At 44.6% G+C, this 12,554-nt stretch overlaps 1 protein-coding gene across 1 annotated transcript in view; it reads right to left on the bottom strand.

Moving 5' to 3' along the window:
* ahr2 (aryl hydrocarbon receptor 2) overlaps nt 1-12,554 on the bottom strand; it is a 37,525-nt gene that overhangs the window by 7,548 nt on the left and 17,423 nt on the right. The window contains exons 3-4 of the mRNA XM_047576316.1: nt 825-1,036; nt 653-742 (exon numbers count right to left, since the gene is read on the bottom strand). Coding sequence (XP_047432272.1) covers nt 653-742; nt 825-1,036 — 302 coding nt within the window. The remainder of the gene's footprint in view (nt 1-652; nt 743-824; nt 1,037-12,554) is intronic.

Here is a 12,554-nt window from a genome sequence, read left to right on the forward strand (position 1 = left end):
ACCTTCTTCCTCAGCACCTCAATAATATACGATTTGTTACATATTTCAGTCTGAATTCAAAGGCTTAAATGTTTGGAATGAATAAAATATACGGAAAACTGACACAAAACAAGCACGATGAGTTTAAAAGTACACAAAACAATCTGAAAGTCTGAAAAACACACATAACCACAGACAAACAATGACAAAAACATACAAAGCCACCACGAGAACATTACAAATAACCAAATATACAGAAAACAAACAACCAGTGATACAGTAAAGTGACAAATAACAACCACTAACATACTAAAAACAACTAAAATATACACAAAACCGACAAAAAACAAGCACTAAGATATTAAAAATGATCAATAATATACACAAAATTGACCCAAAACAACCACAAACACGTTGGAAATTACTTTGAAATACACAAAACCACCTCAATCTAATCTTATTAACTCATCTGAAAGCCACTTCCACGTAAAAATAAACCTCGACACCATCTTCGTTTTTATTTCATCACAAATTAGCTGGAAATTAGGTGTTAGAGTGAAACAAGATGAGTTTCAAAACTACAGGAAACTTATCTTTATCTAGATCATATTTGACGTTAGCCGGTATTTAGAGTCCTGATTTTACCGACAGTTTAATTTCATCGTGTTTGTACCTGATGGAATCCAAGGAAGTCCTGGATGGTCGGGGACGTGTAGAAGACGTAGCCCTCGGCCGTCACCACCAACACGAAGCCGTTGAGCGCCTGCACGTCAGAGGAGGAAACTTTAATTAAACCTCCTCGCTCGTGTTTATTTTTAATAACTTCACCCTCTCGTGCCGCATACCTGCAGCAGCAAGTCGCCCTCGGAGAAGCTGACACCGTCGACGGAGGTCACCACGTGGTTGGAGGGCGAGAAGGGGGTCGCGGAGGCAGCGGCGGAGGCGGAGGTGGAGGTGGAGGAGGAGGAGGAGGAGGAGGGAGTCAGAGCGTTTCCTCCGAACAGGATGCTGCGCTCGCTGGTCCAGCTGGAGTTGTTCTTGCTGGCCTTCATGGTGGCTGCAGGTGAAGAAGAAGAAGAAGAAGAAGAAGAAGAAGAAGAAGAAGAAGAAGTTTAGTTCTCATTTCATTCATGACGAAACCAAAGACAGAAAGTGGAACGTTTTATTTCATGTTTGACTTCTAGATTGAGTTTCAAGATCGCGCAACGGCACAATTCCTCTAAAACGACATCTGATGAAATATTAAGTTTGAAAAAAAGAAAGACAGAAAAAAGAGGAAGAGCACATCTCCGCCGCCTCGTTCTATCAGGGTGGAGTCGCCTGATGTTTCCTGTCGTCTCGCAACTCGTGTCACTCAACTCTTCTTCCTCCTCTTCCTCTTCCTCCTCTTATCACCGAACGCGCAGCAGCTCGAAAACATGAGAAAAAAATAACTGCCCCGAGCCACCTTAAAATATCCTCCCGAGAGGAAGCAGCTGTTTTGTTTTTTTTTTGTTGTTTTTGTTTTTTTCCAGAAGGAAACCATCTTAAAATGATTAATTAAGAACCAGAAAAGCCAAAAATGTGCTCGTTCTCAGTTATTTTAAATGCAATAAACGAACCAATTAATGAAGAAACTGATAAAAACTACTCGTTAGCTGCTGATGCCCTGTCCTCGTTAAAACCTCCAGGCTCAACGAGGACAGAAGGCAGAGCCACAAAATTACCCGTTGGCCTCGGTTTCCCCCTGCGGAGCGAACGCAGCGGGGAGGCGGCCATGTTGGCGAGAAGGACTCGTGTGAAGTGGAGAGGCCCGATGGACCGGCAGCATATTCCCCGACCAAACAATCATCTCGTGCATAATTTAGAGATAATAACTCTGCCTTGACATCTCCATTTAGAAAACTTTTAGAGGAAGCTGTGATTATACTAGTTTTGCTCTGGAACAGGAAAGTTAGTCGAGAAGTCTTGACTTCCGAAAGGATTCAAATTATTCTTAGTAGAAGAAAGATTTCCTTTCTGGTTTTTATGTCAAAAAAAAAAACAAGCTGCGAACGGTGAAACATATAATAATAATTTGAGCCACAAAAGCTGCACCAACAGAATTATTTTGGTAACAGATATAAATCACGTGTTAAAACGGGGTCAGTTTCTTGTGCATGAAATTAAGTGGTGATGATGCAAATTAAAAACATCCAATAACATCAAATAATCCTTTAATTAATATAATTTAGGATGAAGGAATTCAACAAATATTTGTGCAAATGTCTCGTTTTTTTGTTTTGTTTTTGGGCTGAAAACGTTGAATGTGATATATTTGATGCTTTGAGAGACTTTAAACTCTTGACTTTTGTGCTGAAATCACCTGAAGTGGGTGGATACACTGGAAATAAAAACATTCAGACTCTTAAATCTCGTGCTTTGAGGTTCTTCCTGCAGCATCAGTGCAGACAAACATTGGTTCACGGTTTAGGAATGACAGACATCCCTCGCTCAATAGATGACACATAAAGACTCTAAAATTAGACCTGAAAAGACAAAAAAAAAAAAAAAGTGACATTTACCGTAATGAAATGTGTTGCAGTTCAACAGAAACAGGACAAGATGGGACATGTCGACGAGATGATGAGATACGAGAGCAAATGTGAAGCAGCTGTCCATAGCGCAAATAAAATGTGGCGGAGATGTATGTTGTGCTGCAGAACGCTCATCTTTGGTTTCAGTGTTGTCTTAGTGCGGTTTTAGGTTTGGAGGGGGTGTCTGTCTGGGCACGCTCAGAGCGAGGGCCTCCAACTCGTCGCTGGAGGATATTCAGTTTATCGCTTCAACAATGAGCTATTTTAGACCCGGGTGAAACCAAAATCTGATGAAGTGTGATCAAAAAACCTAAGAGGACCGTCGCAGGTGCCCTGGGGAACTCCCAGCTCTGCCTTCATTCACCCTCCCTCCCTTATGCATTTAACAAGAAACAGCTGACTCCAACAAACAGCCAGAGCCCTTGTAAAACAAGAGAACCCCCCCGAAAAAACCCACCTCCTCTACTCCTCTATGGCTTTTTAATGAAGAAGAGGCCCTGAGGCACTAAACCCGCCCCCATCCCCAGCTTCAGCGACGATCTGCTGCTTATATGTTTCCAAACTGAACTTCAACAGGGTTTGAAATTAAACTACAAACATGGCCGCTTTGTAGAGGATTAAACCTCTGAAGCTAGAGGTGCCCAGGTAAAACTAGCCCCTTTGCTATTAGCACCTTTACACCTGGAGCAACATTTTAATTCATTCTTTAAATAATAGTTTCCTATTTTTTTCCAGACCCATGAACGTCCCTGCACTTGTTGACCCTAAACCCATTGGACATGAAATCACTCCTCCTCCTCCTCCTCCTCCTCCTCCTCCTCCTCCCCAGCTCTCCTTCCCCTCTTTCTATCATATTTGTGAACACGCTCCTTCCCCTCCCTCCCCCTTCATCCCTCCATCTCCCTTCACCCGCTCTCGAACACTTTGCGGTTTTTCCTTTCTGACTTTGAAACCCAAGAGCTGAATGGAGTCATTGTTCTCCATGTCTTTGGACGGCAGGATGGAGGGGGGAGGAGGAGGAGGAGGAGATCGGGATCACCGACACTCACACTCTCTCTCTTTTTCTTTCTTTCTTTCGCTCTCGGCTTGGCTTACTCACTCGCTCGTCTTCGATCTCCCCCTTTTTTCCTGCATCTCTTGGCAGGTTTGGACACGAACGCCGAGGACATTGCAAAAAAAAAAAAACTCAGGGCTTGTCTGGTTTGGAAACCGGGACGAGGTGTTTCGGATTCAAACTTCCATTTAAATCGTCCTCTAACACGTATCATCTGTTGTCTGATGTGTTCGGTTTCCTGTTGTGTTACTGTCCCTTTGATCAGCGACAATTTTCGCTCGATGTGGAACAGACGCATGTAATCTGCTCCACAAATGGCCGTTATTTATCTATTGGGACGGATGCTGACGAGTATATTACACATATACGTGCATATTTTTCCTGCACATTTCTAATAAATAAATTACACAATGTGATGTAGTGCATAACGAATGATGTAATAACCAAAAGGATAATCCGATATTAAATATTAAACTCTTATAACGAAACTATTCGGCGCATGTTGAGTCCTGTCTTTTTTGTCGTCAACCACGTGTCGACGAAGCCTCTACAAACAACCGATAACAGCTGATGTGGCAATAATGTGCATATTGTTTTTCTAACTGTCTTCCTGCGTCTCCCCTCCTCCCGCACGGCCGACACCGTTGTCGTTACTGCCACTTCCTGCTCCGCGGTTACGAGTCTCACTTTGACAACCACAACTATTCCACCGAAGACCGCACCCACAGAAAATGGTAATCAAGCCAACATCCACAACCACGAAAAGAACATGAAAGGCAAACACGGGATTCAGGGTCAGAAATTAATAATGCTGCTATTTTAATGACAAACACACGGTAAAAATGATTTAAAAAGAGACCTGATAAAGATGTCGAGCACCAGTGGGACAGAAAAACCCGAACAACAAACATCGAACGTTCAAAAGAAGAGAAAAGTTTCCTGAAAACCAGTCGTGCACAGAGGGTTAGTGAGTTTATGGCAGCGTTGGAGAACCAGAACATTTATGGAAGGTACAAGCTTCTCCACGCTACATTAACTCTGACCGAAAGAAAGATTTATTGGACCGAATCCGGTCGACTCGAGAGACGACAACGAGAGACGTTGGGAAGCTACGGGGGTGGAAGTTTAATTTATTTAAGATCACATCAGGTCTTTGGGGAAAGTTAGACCGGAGTGTGATTCTGCAAAGCCCAATCAGATTGTAGGGGGCGGAGCTTAATGTGGTGAATTCGTTAATAACTGAATGCCCCTTAATTAAAACAGTGTTTTACCAGACTTTTTGGCAGGTTTTCGGCGCAGACTCTCAGTGCGGTTCGTTTACTTAAATTAAAGCTCTTAAAACTTCCCTTATGTTAATCACAACATCTGGAGGCGTCAGTAGGTTTATTTTTAAGGCTTCTGGTCTGAGCTGTAACTTCGAGTGAAAGTCACCGCAGGCCTGAAACTAACTCTCGATGTCAGTCGCTTCCCCAGAATGATCCAAAGCCAAACGCAGCTACATGAACCTGCTCCTCCTCCGACCTTTGACCCCCGACCCCCTGGCACGCCGCGATAAGGCCGCGTCTGCAGGAGACGTCTCCGTGTTTACATTCCTCCGTCTGAGCAGCAGGTCGTCCTCGGGTGCCGACCCAACACACCCTCAAACACAAACACGGATCATACCAATCACTCATTAAATAGGGGGGGCTGGGAGTTCACCGTCGAAACAGTTTCTTTTGTAAAGCTCTAGTTTGTAAAGGCTCAGTCAATCACAGGAAAAAAAGGCAGGTTGCGCATGTAAAGAAGTCATTTTATGCAGCCAGTTAAAATCAGAATAGAAAGCAGAAGTTTTGCTGCTTCTCATGCTTCAAAACTAACATTTTCAGTTGCAGAAGCGAAAGGACACGTTGAGGCTAAATGTGGTTTTAAGATAATTAAAGGTGAATTTTAGAGTTTGAAATCGAGTTTGCAGGTAGGCGTCCTTCTTTCTTTCTGCCCTCGGTAACGGCGGACATGTTTTCTTATTTTGATTTTTTGGGTGGAAATGTGAAGAAAAGAGGCTGAAAAATAAAACATGCACATGATTGAACAGCGCTGAGGGAAGACGGAGGCCTCACATTTTACTCCCAGAAAGAAAACAAAAGCGTCTGAAGCTCAGGAAGGCACTTTTGTTCGCGTCAACACAACTTGTGGAAATACGGCTAATTTGCTGTAAGTTGCCGCACGCACGCACACACACACACACACACACACACACACACAAACACAAACACACACTATCACACACTCAGCCTCGCGTGCGAACTTTCAACCTCCGGCATCCTGAGCCGAGAAAGGAGAGGAAGGAGGCCGGCGGAGGAAAAGACGAGGAGAGAGAGAGAGAGGGAGAGCATTTAGCATGATTATTGTGGGAACACACACATAAACACACACACACAGACACACACAGACACACACACACAGACACACACAGACACACAATGGCCAGAGCTGCCAAGGAGTCTGATATGCCTTCACCCGCTTTTCAATGGTTTGCATGATTACATGTTCTCCAGGTTGGAACTGCTAAATGTTATTATACTGTAGATGCTGATTGGGGGGGTGAGGAGGGGGGGTGAGGAAGGGGTGAGGTGAGGAGGAGGAGGAGGAGGGGGAAGGGGAGGAGGGGGGAGGAGAAAATGGAAAGGAAGGTAGGAGGTGAAAGCTGACGGGAAGCGAGAGGTAGAAACGTTGCACAAGGATGAGATCTGGTGGATAAAAAAAAGGGGGAGGGAGGGAGAATAGGAGGAGATGGAGGAGGAGGAGGAGAAACGTGGAGGGTCATTAGAGGAGGTGAGAGGAAGAGGAGGATATTTTAGAGGATAAATGAGGCAGAAAAGGGAAGGAGGTGGGAGGATTTGGGAGGAGGAAGAACATTTAAAGGAAAGGTATGAAGGAAAAAGGAGGATGAGAAGGAGGAGGAGGAGAAGGAGGAGGAAAGATTTGACAGGAAGAGATGTAAAGTGGAGGAGGACAGACAGGAAGAAGACAAGGAGATGAGGAGGACAGGGAAGGAGGTGAAAGTAAAGTGGAGGGCAAAGAGGGAAGACATGATGAGGAAGGAGGAAGAGGAGGCGGAGGTAAACAGAAAAAGAGGAGATGGAGGAGGTGAGAAAGCGAGAGAGACAAGGAGGAGGTGCAGAGGTGAGGAGAAGGAGGAGGAGGAGGAGGAGGAGCAACAGGCTGTAATCTGTAATGGAGTTTGAAACATAATGTAGCTCCGGTGCTTCTTATCGCTGTCGTGCAATCGAGCCATTGAGGACAGGAAACACCCCCCCCACCCCCCCTCACCCCCCACCTCTCTCACCTCCCCCCACCTCCCTCACACCTCCCTACTCCCCCCCCCCACCACACACACTCATTTTACATACACATGTCCGTCCGCACCAAACCCAGTTCAAAAATCTCCAAATTTAAGAATTAGCACTCTCTCTGCTCTCTCCTTCCTCCTTCCATTAAAAAAAACATTTTAAAAAACAGGAATTTAGCAGAAATAAAAACAATAAGCTCATCTTTAAAATTCACTAAAACTCTGGGTTAATGTGTTAAAACCAGCGGGTGAAGGAGGCAGCCGGAGCGCTGACTGACAGGCGGCCTCTGCAGCAGACGGGCTCGGCAGGCGGCCAGCGGAGTTGCGTGTAAAGAGTTTATTTAGACAAGAGAGCGAGAGGGAAAGAGGAGTAGAGGAGGTGGAGGAGGGGTGGTGGTGGTGGTGGTGGTGGTGGTGGTGGTGGTGGTGGTGGGGGGAGGTTAGCTGGCTTTTCAAAGCTGTTTTGTTCGAGCCAAAGGGATCGTTTCAGCGGCGGAGCGGGAAGAGGTCTCACTCCTGTCAGGATCCGAGAGCTAGGAACCGAAACCGAGCTATGTAAACTGTGGAGGCTCTTAGACACACACACACACTAATAGAAACATGAATGTGCCAGAAACACAAACACACACACACACAGAGTGTGATGAGATTCATACTCTGTGAATCACAAACACTATCGGTTAGATCAGAGGAGTTGGCTGTAATCTGCTCTCTGCGGCATGTCTGATCATGTCCTCATCTCTCACCTCGCGCTTTAAGGACGTATCTGATCAACGTGATCAATACATGAGTGCAAAATCTGAATAATTATAGTTTGTATGTGGAGCTTCTGCTTTGAAAAACACCAGGAAGTAGTAGGAGTAGGAGTAGAACAACTGAGGGGAAAAAAAGAATCGAAATTTATGCTTGAATTATCCATTATTATATTTTGCATCAGGGCCTACATTTCCCATCATCCCACCAAGAAAACTAATCGTAGAATAAATATCGCCAAAGTTTTAACTTAAATCCTGGTTTTTTCCAACATGAATCCCGCCCTGACGATGGAAACCAGACGTCACAGGAGCGCGATTTGCATATTAAAAATATTTTTCCCGGTACTGTGACTCGTGTTCTGAGCTGTTGCGTCATTCTCAAAACGGGTTGAATCAGAGGAAAACCCGGCCGACCTCAGCAGCTTCCTGCCTCGGCGTCGCCTGTGGGCGGCGTAACCCAGAGGAGCTTCCGCTATGTGACATCACCAGCGACATGATTCAAGCTTTCACCTGCCCGTGACATTTAGGAACATTTAAGGTGGACCGAAGAGTTGCGACCCCTCTGGCGGCTGATGTGGCGTCACCCACACCCACTTCGTTTTCTGCACCAGATCTCATTGCAAAAAAAAAGTGAGTTTTAAAGAAAGCGAGTCTGGTTATACATTTCGGTTAAATAATAATAATAATAATAATAATAATAATGATGATAATAAATTGTTTGCCAGTGCAGCCTGCATCTTTAAAACCCTCAAACGAGCTTTCTTTTTCACCGGTGGCCCCACGTGTCGCGGGCGCCACAAGGCGGAAGTGGTGGCGCTGTGGTGACACACAGAAACACGACGTAAACGCTGGCGACGGTTCATTAGTTCCATCGATGCCGAGCGGTTTGTGTGACTAGATGAAGGTTAAATATACGACAACAGCTTTCTAACCTGAAGGAAGTGGAGCCTCCCGGGCAGGAAACTGCGAAACCATGAACACACTGACTCCGCGAGACAATAAATTATGATAAATGCGTCGGTGATCAGACACCAACCAAACCCAGACGGCAACATCTGTACAGCTGTGAATAACACGGAAAGCAGATGCACGGAGCCGACGCTGGCGCTTGATTAGAAGCTACACATCATCCACCTCTGGTCACAGCTGCAGTCTGGAGACGAGACACTTGATCTTCCTCTGAGATTTTTTTTAACTTTGATTTCGCTCAGTGCTGAATAATGTGAGCCGCTAGCAGCTGAGTTCGCTGTAACTCAAATTAAATTACACCGCCTGGCCAAAGGGGAAAAACTCTGATATTTGGTTGGACGTCCTTTAGCTTTGATCCCAGCAGCATTCGCTGGGACACTGTTTAGATAAGAACCGCAAGATTTATTTCCATCCAGTGTTTTTAATAAATTCTGCACCATAGATCTTGTATCGATGACGAGTGCATCACTCTGGACCAGCACAGACAGTCCTGCCTTTCTGCTCCCTCCCAGGTTGAAGCCTTTTTTCCCGGTTAGCCTCACTGATTAGCAGTTTTCTTAACTTCCCTTTTTTTATTTCACCAAACGTTTAAAGTGACAGCCCATCACAAGCGCATCAGGATGTTTTTAGACCGACCACATTTCTTCCTGGAAGACAATGGTTTAATAATGCAGCGTTGGGCAATTCTTAACCCAGGAGGAATGATTTGACCCTCCACCACCACCGGACGTGTCTTTCCACATGGTTGTTGAAGAAATGAGAAGCTACTCATTGCATGAGTTGGGGTTACATAACCTCTAATCATGCACTAATTATCCGATAGAAGGCCCAGTTAAAACAATTTAATCAACAAAGAATCTGAGGATGTTCAGGAGGCTAACGTCGATGCCGCAGTATTTGTGTTTTCCTGAATAACGCAAGCCACCAGCAGCTCTAACACCAGCACATGGACTGTTCCAGATACTAATGGAGAAACTAATGGCTTTCAATTGACCCCCCCCCCTCAGAAAATTGACAGCACAGTGTTGGTTATTGTGTGTAAGCTACAGCATGCGAGCAGGGTTAGCCTAGCCTGTGTTTTCCACCTTTTAATCAACGTTCCCACCGCCAGGGACGTGACTGATGAGAAAGAAATCAGTTGCTGGTTTAACTGCATTATAAGCAAATGTGTGGACATTCACACAGTCTCTGTCTCTGTCTGGAGGTGAATGCGGCCCGACAGGCTCGGTGAGTTTGTTCCTGCTCGTCCGCGTGACTCGAGTACTCGAGTACTACTGGTGCTCGCTAAAATGAAACCAAAGCTCCTCGGCTTCTAAAAGTGAATTACAAACGTGACAGGTGAGAGGAGGTAAACAGTCATTTGTTCTGTTACCTGTAGAGAGGTTGGGGGGGGGATGTGCAGAGAAAGCAGGACGGTCATCAGACGTTAAAGAGAAAGAACATGTGTGTCAGTGGTGAAAAGCGAAGCTCATATTTCAGAAGTTACTCAGAAATCAGGTTCTGCAGGTCATCACGGAGCATGTTTACGTGAACTGACGTGACCTGGTGTTACTTGTGTTCAGTTTATGTCTACGTCTGGACTCAACTTTGATCTAAAACTGGCAGATTTCTGCTCGTAATCTCCACCAGATCTCGTACTTCCTCGTTGCCACACATTTAAAATTCAACCGACGCAACATTTCTCTGGGGAATTCGTCTCACTAGATTCAAGCTACTTGTTATTTCCGGAGCTACTCGCTTTCTAAACTTGAAATATTTCCTGCTTTAACAATCAAGCACCTAAATTACTCAGATATCAGTCAGACAAAGACAGAAACTGCCGCAGAACGCTGCTGATTTCATGATAAACTCAAGTGTTCATTGTGTTTGTTTTGGCTGCACGGGTTCATAAAATGGAAACATATCTTTTAGATCGGAAACTATGAGCCGTCGATAGGAGTGGGAGTTAAATGTAGGTATTTGTGTATGTCTTCTTTTAATTTTCCATTTCTCTGAGACTCTAACAACCAACATCAACGTTCCCATCAGAGCATGAGATTAACCTCCAAGAAGAGTGGAAGAATGAGGAAATCTGAACTCTGACCCCTAAAAACCTGATTCTCACCAAGCTTCTGAAGAGCAAAGACGCCTTTTCTGCCAAAACTACTATCGCTCAGACGATGAAATCCTCTAATTTCTCTAATTATTACTGAGCAACGTTCAACCGGCTTCCAGGGGGATTTTATCTGCACTGGTGTTGTATTATTTAAGTTGCTGCATCAGTGAAAGATAAATGTCCTGTTGTAAAAAGGTAAATAAAGGCCCAGACCAGTGGTGATTACATCGCTCATTAATTAATGACATTTATTCCAGGTCTGAACACAGAAAATATGAATTATTAATTATCAAAAAACACATTTTTTTATTTAAATAATTTAATTCATTGCTCAATAATTCAGTAATAAAACAGATGAAGAGTAATTTTCATTAGATTAGAGTTAATTTAATGTCAAATCTTCAGTTCAATCTATTACAAATGAATCCCAGCAAATATTTAGCAGCGTATTTTGACTCTTGTGTGTTATCTCTGGGCAAAACTCAACTATGAGACATTGGATCCGTCCCGTCTCAGCCGGGAATCTTTCGCCTCGAGGGCAACAGGTTTTTTTTATTTGTCGATCCCAACTGGCTCCTAAAAATACACACCACATGGCTAAAAATGTTTGGTTGGCGTTGGGACTGCGGCGCACGTGGACGCTGATCGCTTCAAGAGCTCGGTCAGCTGCTGCTGCTGCTGCTGCTGCTGCTGCTGCTGCTGCGTGAAGCACAATGGGAAACACATGAGGAGCTACCTTGAAACAGCCGGAGGAGGCGACAGGTTTGTGCGTTCGCCCTGAAGCCTGCGTGTAAACAACAGCCCTATAAAGTCGACGATCAAATCTGGAGTTTCAGCCTGAATTGATTGAAGATAAATCTACTACTAAGGTGGAACGAAGTGAAAGTAAAGTGTTATTTTGGTTCAAATGTGGAACATATTGTGATAATAGCCCCACATTTGTAGGTTTAACAGAATTATTTCTGCAGAACAGGTGCCCTGGAAGAGTTTCCACTTATTATTTTCATGTGTCCTGCGGCGTTTAGTGTCCACCACCGGGTTAAAGCCGCCTCTCTTTCAGCAATTACACAACCAGAGCCATTGTTTTGGTGTTAGGGCCCCGGCGGCGAGGACCAGGCCAGTTAGTCCAACATGTCTGGACCAGCTGGAAGGAGGCGCCGGCTCCTCTTTCATCTCCAGCAGGAGCTCAAATATGTAAACACCAAGGAAAAGGATCGGGAGGACGAGGAGCACGACGCCTAGAATGAGGCCGAAACAGCACGAGACGTGAGATCACTCCTCCAGATGGACTCCGCTTAATTACAGACTTTCCTTATTTCATGGTTTCATCTCATCAGAAGTTAAATCATGAGCTGGAACCAACACATTTCGTGGTGTCTGAAATGTCCTGATTTCAAGAGTAATTAAGTGCTGACCTGATTAATTACCCACGTTAGGAAGCGTATTCATCATAATTTCAGCAAACGTTGAAATTATAATCAATCGCTTCAGATTTAAAGCCGAGACTCAAACAAATACCACCAGATATTGATCCGTTAATGAAATGTTTCACTGATGTCAGGTTTGAATCGTGCTACAACACGCCATCACCTTCAGCCGGGATAATCTACTACAAACTATGACACACTCGCTTCTTCTTCAGCTGATTCATGAATAACGTTTGAGGTTACAGACGATTTATTTATACCCGCCAGCTACGGATCGGTCCGTGTGAAAGCTGAGGCCGGACGGACGTGATAAAAACCAAAGATCCACCATCTACCCACAGAAGTAATTATGAACAGTCAATCTGTTAGCTGGGGAAAATGATCAGGACCCC

The sequence above is a fragment of the Mugil cephalus genome, chromosome 23, assembly GCF_022458985.1.
Source record: "Mugil cephalus isolate CIBA_MC_2020 chromosome 23, CIBA_Mcephalus_1.1, whole genome shotgun sequence".
NCBI classification, from domain to species: domain Eukaryota; kingdom Metazoa; phylum Chordata; class Actinopteri; order Mugiliformes; family Mugilidae; genus Mugil; species Mugil cephalus.